The sequence below is a fragment of the Cebus imitator genome, unplaced genomic scaffold (genome assembly GCF_001604975.1).
Source record: "Cebus imitator isolate Cc_AM_T3 unplaced genomic scaffold, Cebus_imitator-1.0 Scaffold163, whole genome shotgun sequence".
Taxonomy (NCBI): Eukaryota; Metazoa; Chordata; class Mammalia; order Primates; family Cebidae; genus Cebus; species Cebus imitator.
Window position 1 is genome coordinate 1955838 of NW_016107478.1, and position 27811 is coordinate 1983648.

At 35.1% G+C, this 27811-nt stretch overlaps 2 protein-coding genes across 3 annotated transcripts in view; one reads left to right on the top strand and one right to left on the bottom strand.

The window, feature by feature from the left end:
* Positions 1-11224, top strand: part of PRKAA2 (protein kinase AMP-activated catalytic subunit alpha 2) — a 63095-nt gene extending 51871 nt beyond the window's left edge. The window contains exons 7-9 of the mRNA XM_017543989.1: positions 6501-7005; positions 8432-8558; positions 9797-11224. Of these exons, the coding sequence (XP_017399478.1) occupies positions 6501-7005; positions 8432-8558; positions 9797-10035 (871 nt within the window). The 3' untranslated portion in view covers positions 10036-11224. The remainder of the gene's footprint in view (positions 1-6500; positions 7006-8431; positions 8559-9796) is intronic.
* A 9837-nt stretch (positions 11225-21061) lies between these two features.
* Positions 21062-27811, bottom strand: part of FYB2 (FYN binding protein 2) — a 113989-nt gene continuing 107239 nt past the window's right edge. For both annotated transcript variants that reach the window (XM_017543991.2, XM_017543990.2), the window contains exons 18-20: positions 22358-22514; positions 22216-22249; positions 21062-21900 (exon numbers count right to left, since the gene is read on the bottom strand). In XM_017543991.2, coding sequence (XP_017399480.1) covers positions 21879-21900; positions 22216-22249; positions 22358-22514 — 213 coding nt within the window. In that variant the 3' untranslated portion in view covers positions 21062-21878. The remainder of the gene's footprint in view (positions 21901-22215; positions 22250-22357; positions 22515-27811) is intronic.

Consider the following 27811-nt stretch of genomic DNA (forward strand, 5'->3'; position numbering starts at 1 on the left):
TTGCACTGTTGCCTGGGCTGGAGTGCAATGGCACAATCTTGGCTCACTGCAGCCTCCACCTCCTGAGTTCAAGCAATTCTTCTGCCTCAATCTCCCGAGTAGCTGGGATTATAGGCACCTACCACCACACCCAGATAATTTTTTTGTATTTTTAGTAGACACAGGGTTTCACTGTGTTGGCCAGGCTGGTATAAAACTCCTGACCTTGTGATCTGCCCGCCTTAGCCTCCCAAAGTGCTGGGATTACAGGCATGAACCAAAGCGCCCAGCCAACCTTTGGAATATTTAAATGATGGCTGCGGTAGCTGTTTATGTGACTGCTGCTGATTTCTTGCAAGCAAGGACTGATGATTCCTTTTGCATTTATGTATCATTTTCTTTTTCCAGCCTTTCTTCAGTGTTCCAAACCTCATGCGCAAAAATATAAAAGTGTAAATTAGCCATCAGATTTAATTATAAAAATGAACTTAGGAGGAAATAAAGCCCTTTGTGTTTATAGTTCTTTAGCATATATAGTTCTCTGAATTGACTATTTTTTAAGAAAATTAGACATGCTGATGTATTTGCAGCTGCTTGTATCAGCATATACATTTAGAATAGTAATAGGTTCGGTGCAGTGGCTCACCGCTGTAATCCCAACACTTTGCAAGGCTGAGATGGGAAGATCACTTGAGCCCAGGAGTTCAAGACAAGCCTGGTCAACATAGTGAGAGCCCATCTATATTAATTTTTTTTTTTTTGCCAGCTTGGTGGCTTACGCCTGTAATCCCAGCACTTTGGGAGGTCGAAGTGGGTGAATCATGGGGTCAAGAGATCGAGACTCTCCTGGTTAACACAGTGAAACCCCTTCTCTACCAAAAGGACAAAAAGTTAGCCAGGTATGGTGGCACAGGCCTGTAGTCCCAGCTACTCAGGAGGCTGAGGCAGTAGAATTGCTTGAACCCTGGAGACGGAGGTTGCAGTGAGCTGAGATTGTGCCACTGCACTCCAGTTTGGGTGACAGAGAGAGACTCTGTCTCAAAAAAGCAAACAAAAAATTATTTAAAATATCAGGTGGTAATAACACTTATTTGTTACTTTAAAACAGTGTTTGTATACTTATAGACTAAGAAAAATGTCATATGTTTACTGGTAAGAGTTAATTTGTACATAGGTAGACGGCAGGAAACTATCATTCATCTCTGTACTTTAATATAACTTGAATCTATAGTTTTCATTTTCTTCTACTAATCTATATTCAGTTTTTTAGTGTTTTGGGATTCTTTTTATTTTTTTAAATTATTTTTTTAAGAGCTGGGGTCTTGCTATGTTTAGCAGGTCTTGAACTCCCAGCCTCAAGCAATTTCCCCATCTCAGCCTCCCAAAGTACTAGGATTACAGACATGAGCCACCACACCTGGCCAATGTTGGGGAATTTTTGATTTGATAAAATAGAGGTAAATAGGGAAAATAGTTACTAATTATTGAAAAATTAAAAAATAGCAAGCATTTTGCTGTATGGCTTGACTATGTTATTGCATTGACTTTTCATAGGTAGCTATAAACCATTTTACAAACCATGAAACTGAAGCTCAGAAGGGTTATGTCATGATTTATGTATCTGTTTGCCCCTATTAAATTATAAATTACTTTAAATTAGGAACAAATTATTGATTCATAGCAAAATGCACAAAATCTAGCACATATTAAAACGTTGAGTAAATCTGTGTTTGTTGAAAATTACACAGCTAATTAGGAGTATAACTGGGGCTCAACTTGGAACTTAAACTGAATTCAAAACCTGTGCTATTTCCACTATTTCAGATTGTTACATCAATTCGATGACATCTATCCTTCTGTTAATCTATCGTTTTATTTATATCTTATGCTACTATATACTTACTATCTTAATATTATTTTGTACATCTATTATTTTCTTGTAAGATAGCCATTGGAGGTTGAAAAATATATCTCTATATTTATTTGCTTATTTAACCATTTTTGCTTTAATTCATTCAATCAATATTTCACATCTGCTCTGTGCAAGGTCTTGTGCTAGGTGCTGGGAATATAGTGGTAAACAAGACAGATATTGTCTTCACAGAAAATATATCTTTGTGTCCCCAGGCACCTTAACTTAGTAATAGTATTAATGTTATTATAGTTAAAGTGAGAGGTCTGAAGTTCAACTGAGCACAAATCCCAGTGCTTCTGTTTATTAGCTATGAGCACTTTAGTTACTTCCCACATACATTAGAATTTGGGGGAGGTAGTCATAGATTGAACCATGTGAAATTGCCATTTAAGTAGGTCTAAAAATGAATATCAGAAAGTGCAAATATTCAACTTAATATAATTGAACCTTTAGAACAATGTCTAGAACATAATGTTAGCTATTAACATTTTAGCTGTACTTAAAAGAAATTTGGGCATATCATAGGGTTTCTAAAATTTGATAGTCTTTAAGTCATATATCTATCTAACCTTAAGTCATATATCAATTTCACATTTCAGGTAGTAGTGATAGAAATATGTAATTTCTGATGCCTGTATAATAACCCATGTGAACTGCTTTTGTCTCAGATGAACTTCTATAAACATCCTAGTCATTGATCACTTTGTAGAGTTAGTTCAGAAACTGAGTCCTGAAAATTAAAAGCTTTTAAAATTGGCAATTGTTACAAGAAATTATGGTCATTTGACTAAATTAATAAATTAGAAATCAAAATTTAGATGTTTCCTTATTGTTTTTTAAAATTAATTTAAAAAATATAATTCACATATTATAAATTTATCCCTTTAGGTGTATAATTCACTGGCTTTTAGTATATTCACAAAGTTTCACAATCATTACAGCCATGTAATTCCAGAACTTTTTTTATCATCCCTGAAAGAAACTATACACAGCAATAGTCATCCCTTCCCCATTTCCCCTTCCTCCCTAGCAAGCACTAATCTACTTTTCTGTCTTTGTGCCTGTTCTGGACATTTCATATAAATGGAATCATACTGCATGTGGCCTTTTGTATCTGGCTTCTGTCATTTAGCATAATGTTTTTAAAGTACTTTCCTACTGTAGCATGTATTAGTACTTCATTTTTTTTTTTGCTTGAAAAATATTCCGCTGTATGAATATACTACATTTTGTTCATTAGTTGATGAAGATTGAGTTTTTTCCAATTTGTGGCTTTTATGACTACTGTTGCCCTGAACATTTACACACAAAATTTGTATGGTTATGCTTTTATTTCTCTTAGGTATATACCTAGAGTTTATAATTGTCATATGTTGTTGCTGCTGCTCCTATTTGTTTGGTGATTTCCTGATCTGATTCTGCAAAATCTGTATTCTTTTTTTTATATGGCTACTGAAATCTCTCTTTGGTTAGCTTAATGATCAGCTGTTGATTAGACAAAAATTTCCTTAAATACCGTGATCTAGTAAGTCTCCCATCCTTTGCTGATGGGCTCTGTGTGCATGTTGGGGTATATCCTCAGTGCTCCAACAGGCAGTTTGTAACTCTGCCTTAGCCTTCATTTCCTGCTTGTGCAGAGCCTCAAAATCTACCAGTGAAGACAAATGAGGGCCCTTTCAGTTTTTTCTCAGGCAAACACACAACGCTGCATTTGTTTCTGGCCTGAGTCCCAGAAATACATCAGAGCTTTCCAAAGACCCCTCTGGAACTTGTATTTCCTGATTTTTTCCTTTTAAGTGTCTTGGTCAGCTTTTCATTTACCCAACTTTCACTGTTGCTTCAGGCATGTTAGGATGTTAGACAGTTGTCATTGATTTTTTTTTTTTTTTTTTTTTTTTTTTTTTTTTTTTTAAACAAATGCCCTGGGGAGAAGGCTGTGTGAGAGTAAGCTCTGAGTCAGGTCATGTAAAAACCAGGCTTGTGAGTGGGATTTTTTTTTTTTTTTTTAAACAAATGCCCTGGGGAGAAGGCTGTGTGAGAGTAAGCTCTGAGTCAGGTCATGTAAAAACCAGGCTTGTGAGTGGGAGGTTTCCAGAGAACTGCTAGGTAAGTAAAATAATGACAGTTCTCTCATGGTAGGAGTTTTGGGTGGCTATATACTATTCTGCTCGTCTGTTTTCCCCACCCCAATGCCCCAGTGGTTGTTAAGCTCCTGGTTTTCGCAGCTCTGTGATTATGAGGCTGTTGGTTTTCAAGGCTGCCATGGAACTGGACAAAGGGAAGCGGACATAGGACAACTTAAAAAGCCACAAATCTCACCTTTCTTACTGAAATTCGGCCATTTTTCTTGAATAGACAGTCTTCAGATTGTTACAAGCCTTTGGTTAATTTCCAGGATTCTGAAAAAGTTGACTTTGACTGTTTTTGCTGGTATTTTGTTTTATGAAATAATAGATTTTTCGAGTTTATTTTGAAAGTGTTTAACTTCTGTATTTGTCATTGATATTTTAAAAATATTAGACAAGTAACATAATTTTTTTGTCTTTTGTTACTTCTTTTGTAGCTGGGTGTGGTGGTGCACACTTGTAATCCCATGAGGCAGGAGAATCACTTGAACCTGGTGGGGCGGAGGTTGCAGTGAGCTGAGATCACACCACTGCACTCCAGCCTGGGCAACAGAGTGAGACTCTGTCTTAAAAAACCAAAAAAATAGAAACAATCTATCTCAGTTATTTTTATTGCTAAACGTTAATAGGTGCTTAATATTATTATGTAGCAAATAAATACATGAATGGATTTTTGTGTTCATACTTTGTCTAACTCATGTATTTATTCAGCATTTATTGAACATTTACTCTGCACTAGGTAGTGGGATAGAGCTAAATAAGGTGTGGTCACTATTTCAAGAAGCTCTCAGTTTAGTGGGCAAGATTAAGAAAAAAACAACTATAAGAATGTGTTGTGATCGAAAAATCTAGTAGATATAGAAGTTTTATCTTTGTACATATCCTCAGGGCCTGACACACCGTCATTTCTCACTTGGACTATTGCAACTAGCATCATCATCATCATCATTTTTATCTTTTCAATTCAGTTTTTATACCACAAACAAAATGATCTTTACAGAATGATAATTAGGTTATGTCACCCCATCTCTTTAAAATCCTTCAATGATTTTCATCAGCCACCAGTTCAAATTGTGAGGTTTCCTTTTTATAGCCTTCAATTCTTAGAAGTACCTGATTTCATTTAGCACTCCATCTCAACTCATTCTGCCTTCATGATGTTGAGCTCTTTCCAGTTCCTAGAGCACAGCACAACTCTTTTTTGTCTTATGGTTTTTGCACATAATGTTTCTTTTGCTGGGAATATCTGTTCCCCAACTATTTGCATAGCTGACTTCTGATCATTCTAGTGTCTGCTTAAATATTACTCAGAGTGGCTTCCCTGATCACCCACTTCTCATTCTAAATTAAACACTCTCATTTTACTCTATGCAGTTTCTACTGCAATATTTATCTCAGGATTTGCATATTTGTAACTATATTTCTATGTATATTTGTTTAATCTCTATTTAGCTAAAATATAATCTTTGCGAGGAAGAGTGTTTCTTTTTGTCCATGGTATTTCCTCAGTAAATATTTATAAATAGTCAGCGAATAGAAGACATTCAGTCAAAACATGTCTTCATTTGCACTTATCTTAGGGGAAGCCCAGTTCTACCAGGTAGCAATAATCTAGAAGAAGTAGTTTGTGTTAGATGAAAAGGGTTTGATATTCTAGGATAACAGTGGTAACATCAAGTGCAAAGCCCCAGAAGTGTGAGAAAATATGGCTTAGGAAAGCAGTTCTCAAACTTTTTGATTTTAGAATCCTGTAACTCTGAAATATTACTGAGGACCTCAAGGGGGATTTATTTTAATGTAGGTTATATCTGTAAATATTTACTATATTACAATTAAAACTAAGAAATTAAGAAAACATTTAATTCATTTAAAAATAACTATAAACCCACTATATGTTAAATAATACATCTTTCATGAAAAATAACCATATCTTCCAAAACAACAAAAAAATTCTGAGAAGAGACATTATTTTATATTAAAGACAGCTAGGTTCTCATACCTTCTTCATTCAATCTGTTGCATTATTTTGTATAAGTTGAAGTGTGTAAAGAAGATATGATTTCACTCAGATAAGTGGTTGGAAAAGAAAAACATATTTATTATTATTAACACCAACTTCATCAGAAAGTCTTTAAGTATTGGGAAGCTGTTAAACTCATACAAATAATACAAAATTTTAAAGTTTTGCTTGAAAACTTGAATTTTGTCATTGGCAACAAATATTGCTGATTGTTTTCCTTAAAGTGATGGGCTTGCTTTTTTCATTTTTGAGAGAATGTCAGCCAAATCCTCAAGTCTTTATAACCATAGTTATTCAAGGGTAGTGGGTAATTAACTTGCTTAGGGTCACATAGCTAGTAAGTGGCAGAGCTAGGTCTAGAGACCAGATCTTTTGATTCTATTATGTTGTATTGCCCAATGTCTAAATTATTTGGACTTGCCAAAGCATGTCTTACAATAGTGTATTGTGTTTTTCCTAGAGAGCATGAATGGTTTAAACAAGATTTGCCCAGTTACTTATTTCCTGAAGACCCTTCCTATGATGCTAATGTCATTGATGATGAGGCTGTGAAAGAAGTATGTGAAAAATTTGAGTGTACAGAATCAGAAGTAATGAACAGTTTATATAGTGGTGACCCTCAAGACCAGCTTGCAGTGGCTTATCATCTTATCATTGATAATCGGAGAATAATGAACCAAGCCAGTGAGTTCTACCTCGCCTCTAGTCCTCCATCTGGTTCTTTTATGGATGATAGTGCCATGCATATTCCTCCAGGCCTGAAACCTCATCCAGAAAGGATGCCACCTCTTATAGCAGACAGCCCCAAAGCAAGATGTCCATTGGATGCACTGAATACGACTAAGCCCAAATCTTTAGCTGTGAAAAAAGCCAAGTGGCATCTTGGAATCCGAAGTCAGAGCAAACCATATGACATTATGGCTGAAGTTTATCGAGCTATGAAGCAACTGGATTTTGAATGGAAGGTAGGAAATTATAATGTATTGGGATCATGTGTAGAAGCCATTTTTTCTATACGATAAGCTGTTCTGAACTGCTGAGTTGAGTATTGCACAATTTTTTCTAGTAATATACTATGTACATTAAAAACAAAATAACCTCTATAAGGATGAAAACCAGTTGATGCTGGAAAACAACATATTTTGCTTTATAGAATAGTGTTCTTGGTCAAGAAAACAAGTAATCAACTAGAAATCATCTTACTGGTTTCAGCATGCATCATAGCGATGGAAAATCATGAGTGTCTTCAAAGATAGTATGTTTTTACTTCCTCTTTTTTTAGGGAGGTTTTTTTTATTTTTAAGGGGACAGAGGCAGGTGGCTGTAATAGCTAGTAGTCAATACAAATTATACCATCACACATATTTATTCAGTCAATAATCATTTTTCTCTAAGTTCTGATATTCTCTCTTATTTGGCTAGTGCTTTTAATGCTTATAGTCATTTTCCTTACTCTCAGCCCACAGTTTGCTTTTCTTAAAAATTAGTACTCAATTTCATTTTAGTTCTGTTTGAATATGTGTGTGAGGAGGGGCATTTTTCCATTTCAGATATGCCTTTAACTCTTGTTCTTTTCCTGAGGATCATGAACTTTTAAAGGAAGAAGAAAAATGTTCCAACTTACCATGTAAATATAGATTTGACATGTGCAAATAAATTAGTCATTTTCATTTTATTATTTGTACATGAATATTTTCTTAAAATTATATAAAAAACGGATCTCTTTGTTTTGAAGTAGTTTTATTTAGTTAGTTTAAAAAGAGATGTTAACATCTTTGAAATTCTGTACTGAAACATTTTTGAAACCAATATCACAGATGTTTTGAAAATCCAGAATATTCGATGCAGTGGGGTTTTTTTGTTTTGTTTTGTTTTTTTGTATGTTTTTGTAGAGACAGAGTTTCACCAAGTTGCCTAGGCTGGTCTCAAGCTCCTGGGCTCAGGCAATCCACCCACCTTTGCCTCCCAAAGTGCTAGGATTACAGGCATCAGCCACTGTGCTTGGTTCTCTTTGTTCCTTCTACTCCATAATCATCCATGAACATGTTTAAGCAGAGACTGGGCAACCAAAGTATAATCAATATTTTAGAGTTGATGTTTATCTAGAGTGAAGGCTAGACTTTATGTAATCTGTGGGTTCTCTTTGTTTCCTTTATCTTTCTCTTTTTTTTTCAGTACCCCAAATTTATTCAAGTAATTTTTCCTTTAAATCTTAATTGCCATTTGGTACTACTAGTGGGGATTAAATAAATGCTAAATTACCAGTAATATAAAAATTATTCAGATATTCCTTTCCTACCTCACACATATTAATTGCTTGTTTTGCCATTTTTTGCAATGAAAAGGGAGATATTTTGTAGTTTATTATTTTTAATTAATTTTTCACTTTAGGTAGTGAATGCATACCATCTTCGTGTAAGAAGAAAAAATCCAGTGACTGGCAATTATGTGAAAATGAGCTTACAACTTTACCTGGTTGATAACAGGAGCTATCTTTTGGACTTTAAAAGCATTGATGGTAAGGAAGCTATGCATGCATGAGCTCTCAGAAGATAAAATTTGGCACTAGTTGACCAGATGTTAAAATCGTCTCGAAGACATCCGGTGGGTAGGTCCTGCACTGGTTTTTAAGTAATCTAGACTTAACCAAAATGTAAGTGAAGTGAAAAGGATGAAAGACATGTTGAATACCCCTTACCTGGAATCTTTCCACAAGAAGTATCTCCATGGCATAAAAGAATCATTTGAAATATTGGCCGTGGAGCACAAGTAAGGAACAACAGGGAGGCAGGCTTTACCTTTTAAATTAACTGACTTGTCAGGGCTTCATCACATTTCTCCATTCATATTTTATTAGTTCGTATTGTAATGTCTAAACTTTCCCCTTCATCACCTTTCCTCATCCTGGGTGGCCAGGATGGCCAAATAGGTCTCTATTGGGATTTAGGTACCCATGGTAATCAAGGAGCCAAAGGCGTCAGGGAAAATTGTCACATCCAAGAACTTAGTGTGTGCCGAGGATTAAACCTGAGTAAACTAAATGTGACTATTCATTTCAGAGGCCCAAGTGGGATAAAACCAGAATATACCAAGGGTCAGGTGATAGATGGAACAAGAATGGAACTGAGTTTAGAGTTAGGGAAGCTGTTTTAAACAAAGCATTTAAATTTTACTCTTGAGCTACCATCAACTATGTATGGTAGTGTTTATATGGATCCGAGACCCCTTCCATTGAAATTACATGTTGTTATTATTAAATTGCAAATTCTTGGGAACCACTCCAGACCTATTACATCAGAGTTTCTGGAGACTGGTCCTGGGAATCGTAGAATCTGCAATTTTAAAAAGATTTCTCTCACTTTGCACCCTGTCTTCCCAAGGCAATGTATCATGGTAACTTTTATTTTTACCTTAATGATTTTTTTTTGTTGATATGCCAGAAGAAAATAAGTTGTCAAGAATACACTTTCTTCACATGCAGAGATATCAGTTTGATTCTAATATCAAATACTTCAATTTAAGAAGGACGTAGGGACCACATTTTGACTGTGTGCAAGTGTTGTGATTGGTAGTGATGTTTGTTAAGACTGTTGGAAAGAAGAGGACTGTGCTCCTAAAACAGTGAAACATGACATTCAGTATTAAGTTGCCCTCACTCAGATGTGTTTACTTAATATTCTGGATATCATAATTTCATAGGAAGGGTTTGGGCATATATGCTTTTAATATAAATTGCTCTTCTTTGGCCTATTTCAGATGAAGTAGTGGAGCAGAGGTCTGGCTCCTCAACACCTCAGCGTTCCTGTTCTGCTGCTGGCTTACACAGACCAAGATCAAGTTTTGATTCCACAACTGCAGAGAGCCATTCACTTTCTGGCTCTCTCACTGGCTCTTTGACTGGAAGCACATTGTCTTCAGTTTCACCTCGCCTGGGCAGTCACACCATGGATTTTTTTGAAATGTGTGCCAGTCTGATCACTACTTTAGCCCGCTGATGATCTGTCTCTAGTTTCTTTCTGTTATAGCTCTATGAAAATCAGATATATTCTTTAAATTTTTTGTATTGCTTTTGGATAACATCTGCTGCAATACTAATTGAGAGACATGAATTATCTCCAGGGGACACACAATGCTATTGAAATTACTGAAAACAAAATATCTGACATCTTATTTACTTGTAGAAATCTGTAATTTTATTGTGCCTATGATAAATTCACACAGGCAGTATCTTTAATAGGTTAATATCGATGAGGATTTTAAATTTACAATTATGAGTTCATTACAGATGATTAACACACCACACTGGTGAACCATCTCAATGTAAGGGTGGTTTGGCAACACCTCCTTGCTTTACTGTTTAGTGTAGGTAAATCTAGTTTACTTCCTAAATTTCAGTAGGCTTTCTGCTGTGTTTATGCCCCCAATTTTTTTTTTTAACAAAAAACGATTAAAAAGTAAAAGAACCACTAGTAAGATATTATTTAAATGTTGAAATCTTAAAAACCTGCCCTCAAGATTTCAGAAGCCAACTTCTGACAGTATTTTTACAAATACTGCCTAGTATATTCAACAGGAAGACGGGGGTCATGTAACAGGTAAACACAATTTTCAGATTCCTTAAAAACAGCTGTAACTAACTCAGGGTTTTAGTTTGCGATTTCCCTGAATAATATGCTTAAGAGCCTTCAAGTTTCAAATTAGTATTGGAACATCTGGAATTGCAACAATTTTTGTCTTTTACATAAACTTACGTCATTTAAAAAATGCCTTCAAAACCTACCTTTCGCAAATTCTTTATGGCTCTATTGATTTTTGCATTTCACCAACAGTGATAAAATAGTTAAAGTATCAACAGTCCTTTAAATGAGAATTCTCTTTGATCTTTATTTTGTGTGTCAGGTTTTAGGGTCCTGGTGCATCTCACAATGCTGATTCTTCATTGGAAGCCACTCCCTTCACTCCACCTATCCTAGTCACTACTGTCTTTGTTTATTGTGTGATCCTCAGTGGTTGAATGATACAGCTTTTGAATTTTTTTCTAGTTTCAAGTTTGAAAACACTGTTCTGGACCTAAGGGCTTTTGTACACTTTCAAAGCTTGATAGGCTATGACCTTTACTGTTGAACCTGATGGGGCAGGGAAGCTTTGAACATCAAGAAAAAAATTATCTCTACAATAAGTAAATATATATATATACACACACACGTATTCACACACCAGTGCTTTTAAGCAAAAACCAAACAGTTTTTCTTTTTGCTTTGTGCATATTTTTTTAATATTTAAAAAACACAAGCTATATATAGTAGGGTAGATAATAGTTTATTGATTATGTTTTGTTTTAAAATATTTTTAAATTATGTGTGATTTATCTAATTTGTATTTATTCATTTGTTATTTTAACCATCTTATTTACCTGAATTACCCTAAAAACATTAAGCTCTTGAAAACAGAAAAATGACATTACCTTGAAAGATTTCTCTTTGCCAAAAATAATGTATGTTCTACCAAGAGGCAAATGACAATATTAGACCTAGTTTCTTCTGTGTTAGTGTAAGACAGGCGTGTCTGTCTTTAAACATTCTTTGAATCAGGAATTTGCATTGTGTCACATCATATGACTTTGCAGATCTTTTAAAAACTGATGTTAAATAACTTATTAGTTCAACTTCTTAATATCAAAATAAGAGAATCATTCAGCAATTTGGGAAAGAGGGCAGATTGCAGTTTGAGATAGTTTAAGGTTTAATTATTGAAAGATTGCCATCTTGTGGCACCAAAGGGTAACTAAGTGATTATTTGTATAGGGAAAAGCAGTCCTGCTGTGTTAGTCTGATGTGCATTATAGATATGGGATAGTTTTGGGTTCTCCAAATGGGTACATACCTCTTTTGGGAAAAACAGGGCCACCTCATAATATTTGCCTGGTTATGAATGGAATTAACTTAGAAAAAATGAACTAATCAGCTTACTTAACCCTAATGACAAAATACACAAAAATTCTGAAGGCAGAAGGAATCTAATGGTGTTTTAGCTCCATTGGTCTAATAGATATTAAAAATTTGTTCATATCAAAATTACCTTATATGGATGATTGTCATGTTTTTTGAGAGTTAATTTATTTACCGTTTTCTAAATCTTGCCAGTATTTATGAACAGCTGTAGTTTGATATTTACTGAATTTTGGGAGAACTAATGGTCACAGCTTGGGTTCTTTTATGTGCATCTTTTTAAAACAGCTATTTCATGAATCTAGGTGGTTGGTTTTTAAAGAATATTTCAGGAGACATAGTCCAGCACAATAAGAGGTAGAACATTGTTACGGCAGCCTTTTTGTTGTTTGTGGGCAGATATAGGGAAAGAATCAGTTGTTAACCCAAAATTTCCACATTTCAGTCTTTTAAACTATGGATGTGGTAAGTAGATGTGGGCTAAGAATAATTTACTCTAGTTAAGACTCTGGAGGAGAGCTTCTATTATTAGGTTACAGATAAGGCTTTGGTTATATCATGGAAATGGACTCCATGTGCTTCGAGAACTGCATTTCCCAAAGTATATCCTGTGAGATGCTCCACAGAAAAAATGATTGCATGGACTAAGTTTGAAAAATGTTGCATGCAATTTTCCCATCAAAGGTGACAATGGATTTAAGCATTAAAGACTTTGACAGATCTTTCTGTGAAAAAAAGAAAAAGATATAACTTTATTGAAGTTTGCTTTGTCAAATTTTTCATTTTAAAAAACTTAATATCCAATGCATTTTTAGGAAAGTATTGTCCCAGAATGCCATAATTAGGGTAGTTAATAATTAAGTTAGCACTTCCTTTTATCAGTTGTTGGGAAGAATCTGATTGAAAATTAGAGTCATTTTGTTTTAACTTGCAGACATGTTCATCATGAGTGAATGCTGGACTAAATAGAATTTTTATGTCTCCAACTTGTTGCATGACATCTTGGTTTTCTTAATCAGCTTGTGTTATTTTTTGAGTGCAACATTATTCTAATGGATGGGTGACTGAAAAGCCTGAAACAAGATTACTTGTTAAAAAAGTCTAAGAGACTAGTGACCCATGCTTATTGGCTCTGTGGATGATAAATTCTGATTCTTACTTTTAAAAGAAGTCACTTATTCTTACTTTTAAAAAGTCACTGATTCTTTTAAAATGTGTAGTCAGTGAACATTTTCTAAATACTTTATGATACCATATGAAGATCTAATTCCTGTTATGCTTCAATGTAGGAATAGGCAGATACCTTCTCAGACTGAATATGCAGAGAGGGAAGTAGGCAAACCATTTGCAAGTTGGGTTTTTGTTTTGATTAACAAAACTTTTAAGAGACACTTTTGTAATCTCTAGTGTTTACATTCCTTGATACTAGGTATCTGTAAAGAGAATCCGGGAGCCTAAATTAATCAGAAATGATTGTATTTCTATGTCAGGGTATTGGCTATATGTAGCACAAACAATTCTCCATTTTCTGCAAATGCGTTTTTCAGGACAGCTTTATAATTCTGGGTTTGCTTTTTTTTATTCCCTAGCCAGTTTGTACTCAGGGAATACAAATTGATTTTTACTGTTAAATGAGACATAGTTTAGAAAATAATCATAAACAGCTATTATAGATTTTTGATCTATTTGGATTTATCTGTACCATCTAATAATGTGCAGTGTACTGAGTTAATGTAGGCACTTCACCTTCCATTTATAAAATGTAAACACCTGGAACATGCCTGCCACAGATACCACTTTGTCTGTTCACTGGTTAATAATTTACATCCCATTAATGGTTGTAAAATCTCAGTATCTAATTGCTAGATACATTCACAATTTTGTCTGTTTTTGTTTGTTTTTAAAGACCCAAATATTTTCAATCCGGCATTTATGTACTTGGTTCTCCTGTGTCACCCTGTAGCTTTTTAAATAGGGAATGTAATTTATTTTAATAGTAGTTCTCAAAGACTCTATTAAAAACTCTGGATGAGGGATATGTGCAATCTGTTGGTAAGACACATCCTACGTTTGGCCCCATTTTTATAACTCCTAAAATGGGAGAGGTAGATTTTAACACTTCTAAGGTACTTTTGAGCTTTAAAGTTATTTTCTGCTTTTTCATATGATTGTGTTAGTGTTCACTTTTTATATATTTAGAGTTTTTATACTAGTGTGAATGTTTGTTTTGATTTGGTAAGGCATATCAAAGGTATATACTTGAATATTTTTCTAAATACAGCTGCCAGAGGAATGCAAATGGCAAAAGTCATCCAGAAAACCAAACGTGGTGAAACACCATGTCCATTTGGCATGAAGCAAAGCATTACAAATTTGGAGTGATGAAAGTGTTACATATATTTTTGATAATGATTTTTCGATCTAGAGACCCTCCATATTGTTTACTATTATAATAAGTTTGTGAGGTAACCAGAAAAAGCATATTTGCCATTTCCAGATGAGGAAGCAGGACCAGAAAGCTGTTCATAGAGCTTTAACGCCATGCAGGCATTCAGCAGTGATCAATTGCTCTTTATAGGAAACCACCTTTCCTCTGGGGAAGAACCGTCTGAATTAATAAAACATCAGAGTGGTTGAGTAATAAAAATAAACACAGATGTATTGCTTTCAAGTCTTAGAGTGGCATAAAGTAGTCTTAAATAAATAGTTTTTAGTTTAATTATTTGAACCAGTTGACTGTACTAACGAGATGTAATTATCTGAAGTATTTGTTAGCATATTGGTTTTTATAAATATTTCTAAGTTATTGAGGGTGCTTAAAATACTGAAGAAACTTTAAGACATGATTCTTCTTATAATTTTATGTGATTCTCATAGCACAATCATTTTTAAGAAAGGAAAACTAGGCCAGGTGTAGTGGCTTATGCCTATAATCCCAGCACTTTGGGATCCTCAGGTGGATAACCTGAGTCAGGAGTTCGAGACCAGCCTGGCCAACATGGTAAAACCTCATTTCTACTAAAAATACAAAAATTAGCCAGTGTGATGGCAGGCCATTTATAATCCCAGCTACTTGAGGCTGAGGCACAGGAATCTCTTGAACCTGGGAGGCAGAGGTTGCAATAACAAAGATGGCGCCACTGCATGCCAGCGTGGGTGACAGCACAAGACTTTGTCTGAAAAAAAAAAAAAAAAAAAAAAAAAAACCTAGTCCTAGTCCCTGATCTAAATTGTTATAGTTTTTGACTAGTATCTGAATTCGGTTTATCTAAATTTCATATGCAGATTGATAATTTTTCATTTTGTATTTATAGTAGATGATATATTTTCATAGAGTATAGTTCTAATTTACAAACACCTAATTATTATTAGCTTGATAGAGTTTCTCCCAAACCTTATAAAACTTTGAAATGTACTTATGTTTGAGCTTTAAAAATTATAAAAACTTCATTTAAGCAAGTTGCTGGCATCCTTACTAGCCTTTCCACATATAATTGTGATGCATTTGATGTCACTGAAGAGTAATAGCATGAAGAACAGGTCTCACAGTCTAGACTGGATTGAGTTTTAATTAAACTTCTTCAGCCATAGCCTGATAAGAATCAGGCTGGGTCTAGAAGAGTTATCACACTGTAGGCCTGTGTTAATTTTGCAAGCTAATGTTAATGTTTACTGCCAGTGTTGCATAGCAATGCCAGTTTCCAGTTGTGACTGTGTATGTGACTTTTGGTAAAAATGGTTTATATCTAAAGTAGTTTAGATTTTATGGAAGTAGCTCATGATTGTTTGGACAAGCAGGGTAGGTAAATTGCATTTACATTTAAAGTGTAATTAAATCCTAGAGTAGCGCACTCTCTGGAAAAATAAGAGAGTTTTGAATTTGGAGAATGTCAGGCATGAAAACTTTTTTGAATAATACATAGAATTTTGACAAGGTTCTTACAGTGCATACAGTGTAACCTTTTTGGAGGCAGGCGGGTGGGGGTGGTTGCTACTTAGTTTTGATTTAAAATTTCAAGGAGGAACAAAAATATTCTAGCCAAGGAGAATTGCATTGTTATTTTTTTTTCTAATTTAAACGTGCATTTTTCAGTTACACATTTTTTAAAATAAGTTTTGCTACCAAAAATGACCATTTTTCTAGACAGATAACATTTTCCTAAAGTGGAAAAGAAATAGATTCACTGTTCTAACAAAAACAAAACCAAACACTAAATTGTGCCTTCTCCCTTAAATTATAGGAAGAGTAAGAAAATCTTGTTCAAACTATATTTTATTTTTTTTTAATCCCTCTCAGTTCTCCATAGATCTGCTTCCTACAAATGATCATGTTTGTCTCTGTCTGATTGAGTTCCCTTGGCCAAACTTCACACTACCGCCATCAGAAGTTGTTCGCTAAATGTATTTTTCTACTTTTTTAATGTTGTTTGACTTTATAAGTCACCTTGGACATTTGGCTGCCTTCTCATGCTTTAAAAATTAATGCAATGAATAGCAGTTTTTACATTTTAACCCTTTAAAAAGTTTGTCAAGGAAACAACTCAGAGCCAAGAACAAAATCTAACTTGGAACCTGTTTCTTCCTTTGGCTGCTGAAGCAGCAGCAAATCACATAACCTCATTTAGTTTTTCCATTTAAAAATATAGATAATAACCTACCTCACAGATGTGTGTGAGAAACTGAAAGCCCTTGTTTAAATACAGGGTTTATATCCCCACATTCAATGTAAATTCCTTTTTTAAAGAAAAAAGTATCTTTGATACTGATAGGATGAGTATCTTAATTTTTAGGTGAGATCACAGCTTCACAAATTGTAGTGTTCATAAGTTACATTTAATATTTCTTGAAACCTCAAATATTCAAATATCAAACTTGTCCTTTGTTGTAACAATTATTCAGAATCTCTTCAAGTGTTGGCTGAAGTTGCCTTAATGTACTAAAATACAGCTCTCAAGACTGTTCACAATTATCTGTGGTTGTACAATGTTTTGAACATTTAATGTAAAGTTGTTATAGAACTGTGAACTCTAAGGATAGTATCTTTATTGTTTTAGGAAGAATGGTTGTATTCTTTGTCATATATGCTTAAATATACAGTGGATTTTGAGTGCAACAAATAAAACTGAAAGCTAACAGCCACTAGGTTGTGTCATGACAATCATAATATAGGATGTAATATCTTCCTTTTTTCAAAAACATCCTGCATTGATTCATTCTTAGCCTACCTTTGAAAAAAAATCCATTGACCCATTGGAGTACTTCGTTACATATTTATTGAAAAAAAATTTTTAATTGTTAAAATTGGGACCACCTTTTATAATTGGTTTCAGGGGAAAAAAATAGACTTTCAGTGCTAGTGTGTTCAAATAACTCAGATTCAAGTTTCAGTTTTGTTTGTTACATACTTTTTGTGAGTGTTATATGATGTGGGAAGGATTTGTCTTCTAGTAACCAAATAGAAAAGATGTCTTCCTGAATTACACAGCACTTCATAGTTACAGATTCTCCCTAATTAATGTTTGCACTGTATGAAACTCATAGGTAACACAGAAAAGCAGCCTGAGTGCTTATAAGCTTTTTTCACAAAATCAAATTAAAGTTTCTGGTTAATTTGAAAGCTACTTTTGTTTCTGCTTCGTCATTACACTGATATTCTGCGCACCAACTAATAGTTACCAGAAAGTTGTTAGTGGAAAAGATTGCCTGTGACTCATTGGTGATTACACACCACCTTTGTTCGTTTTTGTCATCTTGGTTGTACATTATAGCTTTAATTGAGCTATTGCATAGGTTTTGTTGCTGTGACAAATTACTACAAAAACCAAAATACAAATTATCTTATTGTTCTATAAGTTAGAAATCCAGCGGGCTCAGCTGGTTTTTTTGCCTCAGGTCACGCAGGCTGAAAACCAAGGTATCAATAGGGCTGGGTTCGGGAGGAGAATCTGTTTCCAGGTGCACTGCTGTTGGCAGAATTTCATTCCATGCTGCTGTAGGATTAAGGTCCTTGTTGCCTTTTTGGTTGTTGGTTAGGAGTCATTTAAAGCCTCTAGAGGCCATCATTATTCCTTGGCCCATGGCTCCTTTCATCTTCAAAACCAGCAACAAGGGGCTTATGCTTTGGATCTCTCCTTACTTCTCTTCAACTACATGTTTCTGACATGTTGAGACTGACTTTACTGCCTTCCTTTTCAAATTTTAAGGGCTCATGTGATTAAACTGGGCCCACCTGGATTATGTGCTTTTTGAAAAACATACTCTACTCTCATGAAAAAGAAAAATGCAAGCATATTAAAATCAGGATACACAGGTAAAGATTTCAATTCGCTTTTTCTAAACTTTAAGGAAAAGAATGGATTTGTTTTTATTAGTGAAAATATTTTCTATTTCCTAAATTGCATAGGTAATAGATGCTTCCTATAAGAAATTTGAAAAGTGAAGGAAATGGGAAGAATATGAGAAAAATGTCACCCATAATAAGAGGTAGCCACTTCTTAGTTTTGTTATTATATGTTCATATTTTTCCTCTTCCATTTCTTCCCCCCTAGAATATACCTTTTAAAAGTTTTGAAGATTTGCAGGAGAGGGCCTGGTCAAGAAGGTTGCTATGCTATTTTGGAAGAAGAGTGAGTATATCACAGAGGAACTCAGAAGTGGGAGGGGAAGTCTTGGGACATCTTAAGGTTACTAGAGGGCCTGGCCAATATATAAATGAGTTTATGGGTAGACCAGTGTTAGCCTCTGTTACAGTATTTTATTATGCTGTCTTTTTTCTGATGATCCCATTATGTTTACTATGTTTTTATACAAAATTGAAAATAAAATATAAACTTAGTCTTTCCATTGAATCTTTACACTCAGCTAGGGTTTCTAGGAGACAGATGACATCTGCTTAGAATATCACTGAAGTCTTAGTTATGGTGTTTACATTCTTGCAAATTAATAATGTGAGAAGTATCGTTTTGATGCTTTGATTCAAAGAATGGAGGAAATGTGGCTGATATTGGTGAAATAGAAACATAATTGCAGTAAGTATGAATAAAAAGGATAGAAAAACAATCATTTTTTTCTAAAAACCTATACCATATCAAATAATAAGTACTAGTTTATATTACACCAAATAGTTTATACTTAAAAATAGTGTATACTATTTAATAGGCTTTTAACACTGAACATTTTTCTGTCTACACACACAAAAATTACATAACCAGTCATTCTTTTAAGACTTATGATTTGAAGTTTAAAAATGCATTTTTGTTTTCAGCATCTTTCAACTTCAGTAAAAGCCAGGTACACAAATGACACCACTTACACAGTAGTGTGTATTAAGGATTTTAGACTACTTTTATATTATTATAGCATAACAACTACCCTGTGAAGTAGACAAGATGAGAGTTATTAGTCCTGTTTTATTTTTTATTTATTTATTTTTAGGTGGAGTCTCACTCTGTCCCATAGTCTGGAGTGCAGTAGCATGATATCAGCTCACTGCAACCTCCATTTCCCAGGTTCAAGTGATTCTCCTGTCTCAGCCTCCTGAGGAGCTGGAATTACAGGCATGCATCAGCACTCCTGGCTAATTTTTGTGTTTTTAATAGACACAGGGTTTCACCATATCAGCCAAGCTGGTCTTGAACTCCTGACCTCAAGTCATCCGCCTGCCCCAGCCTCCCAAAGTGCTGGGATTACAGGCATGAGTGTGACTGTGCCCAGCCTAGCCCTATTCTAATAATGAGGAAATTGAGATGCAAAGAGCTGAATCAAATTAGAATAAGGGGCCATGTAATGAGGTGGCAAGTGCAGGGAACAAACCTATCTGAGTTCAAAGTTAGTCTCATTGTTACACCAAGATTTAAAATGCTTCATGGCTTGGTGAAGTGGCAAGAGCGATATGTGGTATGTGATTCTCTATTGGACAGGATTATTGCATGGAAGATATCTGCTCAACATAGTCATTTACTCTTCTTGCCTTGTCTTTTACAATGCCTACTCTAACAGTTATTGTCCTGGAGAGCAGGAGAGGGCTGCAATGGTCTCTTACTGGGTGGTAAATTTAGCTCAGTGATCCAAACATCGAGTTTGGTCTCTGGTCCAAGCAGAAATATATTTCCAAAATTTGGTACCAGGCTTAATTTCATCTCTCAGAAAAGAAGTCTCAAAGCCATTCCCTAATTCTCCTCTCTAACCGCTACATCTAATTAGTCACTAAGACATTCTGTTTTACCTGTGTAATACCTCTAATGGGTGGGGGGGGCATCTGTACCATATATTTCTGTTGCTGCTGTCTTAAGGTGTAATGCCATTTTGCCTAAAATATGGCAAAAACAATCTCTCCTCTATTATCCATATGGCTGATTGCTTTGCATCTCCCAAATATCTGGCATTTTCTTCCTATCCTCCAAATATCTGCCATTTTCTTACTGCGTAACCCTTAAATGGCTCCTTACTCTCTACAGGAAAAAGTACAAGTGAAGTCTGTCACATTCTAGCCCCACCTTACCTTATTCCAAACAGCTCTTGCCATTTTCCACCAGCCATCTTACAATCCATTTACTTTGAATTTTTTCATAGTCACCCGACAGAGCATGGGCCTTTCATCTCTGTGCCTTGTCTAATAAATAAACATGTTTGAAGACGAAGCTTCAGTTTACCCTCTCCGTAAAATATTTTTTAATCCTTTAGCTGTTCCATTCATATCTTAATTATGTTATTTGTAATAATCTCTATGTGTTTCCTTCTCTAAACTCTGAACTTTTTGAATACCTTTTATTCTTGTCTTTTAGAATAAGCCTGGCCTTTACTGGCAAATGTCATTTGGAACATGAACAAAAGAAAAAAGAACGTAGAAGCTTTAAAAAATGGCCTCGATATAAAGAACAAGGCCATGGAAACACATTCCGTCATGCTTGTGAAGGCCAGAATCATTCTGCTTAAAGAACTGAGTGAAATTCTTCGGTTTTTCAGTGCCGAAAAAGCCACTTAAACATTTGAAATGATTAAATGTGTATGTAGAATTTATTTCTTATTGACATGCAGTTTAGCTCTTTAAAAAAAAAAACAACAAACATTACAGTTCAGCTTTTAAATTTTTATTTAATTCCATATAAATGAAAGTACATAAGAATGCTATTATTTGAGCAGGTATTTGGGCATAGACAAAATAATGCCAATTGTTCTTATTTTGGACACAAAGATGTTTTAAAGTAATATAGCATATATATTATTTTGTTAAGTATGTTTGGGCCCTTCTTAAAATGATGGGTAAGTTTAGGAATAAATTATTCTTCAGCAGACTATTCCCAAAAGAAACCAATGTGGAACAGTATTCATGTAAGTTAATTTTTGTGATAAAGTAAAAGGACAGGTATACCTTGATTTTTTTTTTTAAAGACTGAGCCATAATTACTTTAAGATTATACCTTAAACTTGACTATTTGAAAGCACTTGGTTACGCTATTTACTGTTCAGAATTAAATTATTCCAAATTTGAATGCACAACATCTAGAAATTGCAAACACTCATGTACTAATATTAAAAGCAAACTAACCATCTGCACAACTGACTAGGTGCCATAAGGCATGATTTCTAACTTTGGCTGTGGCTCATTAAATAAGTGCTCAAATGCTAACACATACTGTTTCACATTCTCTTGAACTGGCAGTGAAGTAGATACTGAAATAGACATTGAAAGATAACCTTTTAGGAGTGAAACCAACATCTAAATGTTGAGGATTTGTTTTTATTTTTCTCTTTTGAGTTCTGAACGAAAGTTTCCACAGATTCCACCATCTCAAAATTTAGACATGTAAACTGAAACTGATGTAAGGCAGGACTAAGATCTTAGGACTAGCTCTCCCTTGTGCAGACCATAGCATTTGATCTTGATCTTTCTAAGGTGACCAACTTTGATGCCTGAGAAAAAAGAAAAATATGCAAACATTTTTAAATATGAAACAGTGAGTGAGAGATATCTAGGGAATTTCTGATCTAGTTTAACATGTTTGTGTTCCTTTAAAATGTTTATAAAGCTGTGCAGAGAAGTTAGATAGCATACTCAGGAGACACAATAATAAAATCTCTCCCAACGTAATCCTTATAGAATAGGGTACTGCATGTCTAATTTTTTAAACTTCCTGAATTTCAACAGATTCGGTAGTCTCTTCAAACAAATGTATACAACAGTGTGTTAAGAACTCATGATGTAAAGCATAAAATCAAACCACTTACTTGAAATCTAGATGTTCAATGAGCACATATCCATCTATAGAAACAAAAATCACTGTTAATTTGAAAGTTATAGGGAAAATGCTTTAAGGTTTTTTTAAAAACAGTGATTGAAATGTTATGAAAGATAAGCAAATAAACTTACATTTGCCTTTAGAATTACGACATATCACTAGATTTTGCTCAGTGGTATCAATGACTTCCAGTTCTTCTCCAGGGGTTATTGGCAAATCGAATATTCCATTTCTTGAATTACTTGAACAGGCCACTGCTGTGTTGATGACAATAATCTCTTTGTCATACTGGAATGAGAAATTACTGATCAGACCATTCTTGCATAGTTATGTTTTATAACAAAATTAATGGAGGATATAATATAGTAACCTCAAAATAAACTCAAGATACTATTGACTAGTTAAATAACACATACAGGAATAGAAAATAGGAAGGTGTGCAGTTAAAGGAAAGTCTTTTAAGAAAATAATAGTATAATGCTGCAATCCCATGTTTGTTTAGTATGATTATATTTTCAAACTGTTTTCACAACCATTATTTTTTCTCTCAAATCTTCTGTTCAAATTATTTTTAGTTCTGGGGTACATGTGCAGGATGTGCAGATTTGTTACATGGGTAAACGTGTGCCATATTGTTTACTGCATCTATCAACCCATCACCTAGGTATTAAGCCCAACATGCATTCACCATCCTTTCTGATATTTCCCTCTGCCCACCTTATCCCCGGACAGGCCCCAGTGTGTATAGCCATTATTTCATTGGAATGAGCCCTGGTGGATGAGGTTGTAACATAAGTATGAATTAAGCACCATGGATGGTAGCTAACTGTTCCATTTACCTACAAACTCAGAAAAGAAGTTAAAAAATTTTACCTACAAACTCAAAAAAGAAGTTAAAAAAACAACAACAAAAAAAATAATAAAACCTCTGTGTAGTGCCTTAGAGTTTATAATATTCTTATATACTTATCATTTCTAGAGGACATTCTTTCCACCCTTTTTCTCTGTGTGAGCTTATATAAATATAGCTATAATACATGTTATTTTAAAGTAGTGGGAATTGGCTGTATCTATCTGGGGGCAATTCCCATTCTCCTTTTGTATTCATAGGCAGGCAGGCATTTTGATAAAAACTCTCAAGAAATTCAATTCCTGACCATGGGAATCTTTTCCTGAAAAATTAGCTGGCATCTACAGTACATCACCTTCTAATGAACTGAAATCTGTTGACCACAAATAAATAGTTCCAGAATATGCAGCTTAGATTATAGATACCAACTTCTCCAAATTAGGGTGACCAAATATCTCCCTTTGCCAAGGACATTGTCTTTTTATAACTAATGTATCTATCTATAACTTTATGATTAAGAGTGCCTCCTTCCACTCTTAGAAGTATCCTGTGTTTGGATGATAAACTACAAGATCAACTTATACCAAATGAGATCAGATCTACAAGACGGATTTTTCTTTCACCTAACAAAGTAATCGCTTCCTTACTGGCTTTCTTACCCTTTCCAGGTCATTGCTCACTGTGAATTCACAGTGATTTCTTAAAATACAAATCTGATTAGGTCACCCTTCTATTTATAAGCTCTAAAAACTCCTTATTGCTTTCAGGATGATATCCACACTGCTTAGCTTGAGATTCAGGGTCCTTTGCATACTGTCATTCCCCATCTCTCTATCTTTGTCCCCTTTATTGAAGCTACATCAAGCTACATGACAATCCTTGAATACATGCTATTTACTTGAAATACTCCTCTTTTTTGTTTTTTTAATTGTACTTTAGGTTCTGGGGTACATGTGCAGATCATGCAGCATGCATAGGTACACACATGGCAATGTGGTTTGCTGCCTCCATCCCCCCATCACCTACATCTGGCGTTTCCATGTTATCCCTTCCCGACCTCCCCGCCCCCCACCGCTGTCCCTCCCTTGACCCCTCCCAAACAGACCCCAATGTGTGATGCTTCCCTCCCTGTGTCCATGTGTTCTTTGTTCAACACCCACCTATGAGTGAGAACATGCAGTGTTTGATTTTCTGTTCTTGTGTCAGTTTGCTGAGAATTATAGTTTCCAGATTCATACATGTCCCAACAAAGGACACAAACTCATCATTTTTTAAGGCTGCATAGTATTCCATGGTGTATATGTGCCACATTCTCCTTGTCCAGTCTAACGTCGATGGGCATTTGGGTTGGTTCCAGGTCTTTGCTATTGTAAACAATGCCGCTATGAACATACATGTGCATGTATCTTTATAATAGAATGATTTATAATACTTTGGGTATATACCCAGTAGTGGGATTGCTGGGTCGAATGGAATTTCTATTTCTAGGTCCTTGAGGAATTGCCACATTGTCTTCCACAACGGTTGAATTAGTTTACACTCCACCAACAATGTAAAAATGTTCCTATTTCTCCACATCCTCTCCAGCATCTGTTTTCTCCAGATTTTTTAATGATTGCCATTCTAACTGGCATGAGGTGGTATCTCAATGTGGTTTTGATTTGCATTTCTCTAACAATGACTGATGGTGAGCATTTTTTTGAATGTTTGTTAGCCTCATATATCCTTTTGAAAAGTGTCTGTTTGTATACTTCCCCCACTTTTGGATGGGTTTGTTCGTTTTTTCTTGTAAATCTGTTTTAGTTCTTTGTAGATTCTGGATATTAGCCCTTTGTCAGATGGGTAGATTGCAAAAAATTTTTCCCATTCTGTTGGTTGCCGGTTCACTCTAATGATTATTCCTTTTGCTGTACAGAAGCTCTGGAGTTTAATTAGGTCCCATTTGTCTATGTTGGCTTTTGTTGCCAGTGCTTTTGGTGTTTTAGTCATGAAGTCCTTGCCTACGCCTATGTCCTGAATGGTTTTGCCTAGGTTTTATTCTAGGGTTTTTATGGTATTAGGTCTTATGTTTAAGTCTTTAATACATCTGGAGTTAATTTTAGTGTAAGGTGTCAGGAAGGGGTCCAGTTTCTGCTTTCTGCACAATGGCTAGCCAGTTTTCCCAACACCATTTATTAAAAAGGGAATCCTTTCCCCAGTTGCTTGTTTTTGTCAGGTTTGTCAAAGATCAGATGGTTGTAGATGTGTGGTGTTGCCTCCAGGGCCTCTCTTCTGTTCCATTGATGTATATCTCTATTTTGGTACCAATACCATGCTGTTTTGATTACTGTAGCCTTGTAATATAGTTTGAAATCAGGTAGTGTGATGCCTCCAGCTTTGTTCTTTTTGCTTAGGATTGTCTTGGCTATCCAGGCTCTCTTTTGGTTCCATATGAAGTTTAAGGTGGTTTTCTCCAGTTCTGTGAAGGTCATTGGTAGCTTGATGGGGATAGCATTGAATCTGTAAATTACTTTGGACAATATGGCCATTTTCACGATATTGATTCTTCCTAACCATGACCATGGAATGTTTCTCCATCTGTTTGTGTCCTCTCTTATTTCTTTGAATAATGGTTTGTAGTTCTCCTTGAAGAGGTCCTTTACATCCTTTGTTAGTTGTATTCCTAGGTATTTTATTCTCTTTGTAGCAATTGTGAGTGGAAGTTTGCTCATGATTTTGCTCTCTGTTAATCTGTTATTGGTGTATGGGAATGCCTGTGATTTCTGCACATTGATTTTGTATCCTGAGACTGCTGAAATTGTTTACCAGTTTAAGAAGATTTTGGGCTGAGATGATGATAGGGCCTTCTAAATATACAACCATATCATCTGCAGATAGAGACAATTGACTTCCTCTTTTCCTAATTGAATACCTTTTTTTTTCTTGCCTAATTGCTCTGACTAGAACTTCCAATACTATATTGAATAGCAGTGGTGAGAGAGGGCATCCTTGTCTAGTGCCAGATTTCAAAGGGAATGCTTCCAGGTTTTGCCCATTCAGTATGATATTGGCTGTTGGTTTGTCGTAAATAGCTTTTATTGTTTTGAGTTATGTTCCTTCAATACCTAGTTTATTGGGAGTTTTTAGCATAAAGCACTGTTGAATTTTGTCGAAGGTCTTCTCTGCATGTATTGAGATAATCATGTGGTTTTTGCCTTTGGTTCTATTTATGTGGTGGATATGTTTATAGACTTATGTATGTTATACCAGGCTTGCATCCCTGGAATGAAGCCTACTTGATCGTGATGGATAAGCTTTTTGATGTGCTGTGGCAATCGGTTTACCAATATTTTATTGAAGATTTTTGCATCTATGTTCATCATGGATATTGGCCAAAAGTTTTCTTTTTTGTTGTTGTTGAGTCTCTGCTGGGTTTTGGTATCAGGATGATGTTGGTCTCATAAAATGATTTGGGAAGGATTACTTCTTTTTGTATTATTTGGAATAGTTTCAGAAGGAATGGTACCAGCTCCTCTTTATACAGCTGGTAGAATTCAGCTGTGAACCCGTCTGGACCTGGACTTTTTCTGGTTGGTAGGCTATTAATTGCTGCCTCAACTTCAGCCCTTGGTATCGGTCTATTCAAGATTTCAACATCTTCCTGGTTTAGGCTTGGGAGGGTGCAAGTGTCTAGGAATTTTTCCATTTCTTCCAGGTTTACTGGTTTATGTGCATAGAGTTGTTTGTAGTAATCTCTGATTGTAGTCTATATTTCTGTGGAATCAATGGCGATATCCCCTTTATCATTTTTTTACTGCATCTATTTGATTCTTCTCCCTTTTCTTTTTTATTAATCTGGCTAGCAGTCTATTTTGTTGATCTTTTCAAAAAACCAACTCCTGGATTTATTGGTTCTTTGAAGGGTTTTTTGTGTCTCTATCTCCTTCAGTTCTGCTCTGATCTTAGTTATTTCTTGTCTTCTACTAGCTTTTGAGTTTTTCTGATATTGCTCCTCTAGCTCTTTCAATTTTGATGATATGGTGTTGTTTTTAGATCTTTCCTCGCTTCTTATGTGGGCATTTATTGCCATAAATCTCCCCCTAGACACTGCCTTAAATGTGTCCTGGAGATTCTGGTATGTTGTGTCTTCGTTCTCATTGGTTTCAAAGAACATCTTTATTTCTGCCTTCATTTCATTGTTTATCCTGTCGACATTCAGGAACCAGTTGTTCAGTTTCCATGAAGCTGTCTGGTTCTGAGTTAGTTTCTTAATTTTGAGTTCTAATTTCATTGCCCTGTGGTCTGAGAGACTGTTTGTTATGATTTCCATTCTTTTGCATTTGTTGAGGAGTGATTTACTTCCAATTATGTGGTCAATTTTAGTGTAGGTGCGATGTGGTGCTAAGAAGAATGTATATTCTGTGGATTTGGGGTGAAGATTTCTGTACATGTCTATTAGGTCTGCTTGGTCCAGATCTGAGTTCAAGTCCTGGATATCCTTGTTAATTTTCTGTCTTATTGATCTGTCTAATATTGACAGTGGAGTGTTAAAGTCTCTCATTATTATTTTGTGGGAGTCTAAGTCTCTTTGTAGATCGTTAAGAACTTGCTTTATGTACCTGGGTGCTCCTGTATTGGGTGTGTATATATTTAGGATCGTTAGCTCTTCTTGTTGCATTGATCCTTTTACCATTATGTAATGCCCTTCTATGTCTCTTTTGATCTTTGTTCGTTTAAAGTCCGTTTTATTAGAGAC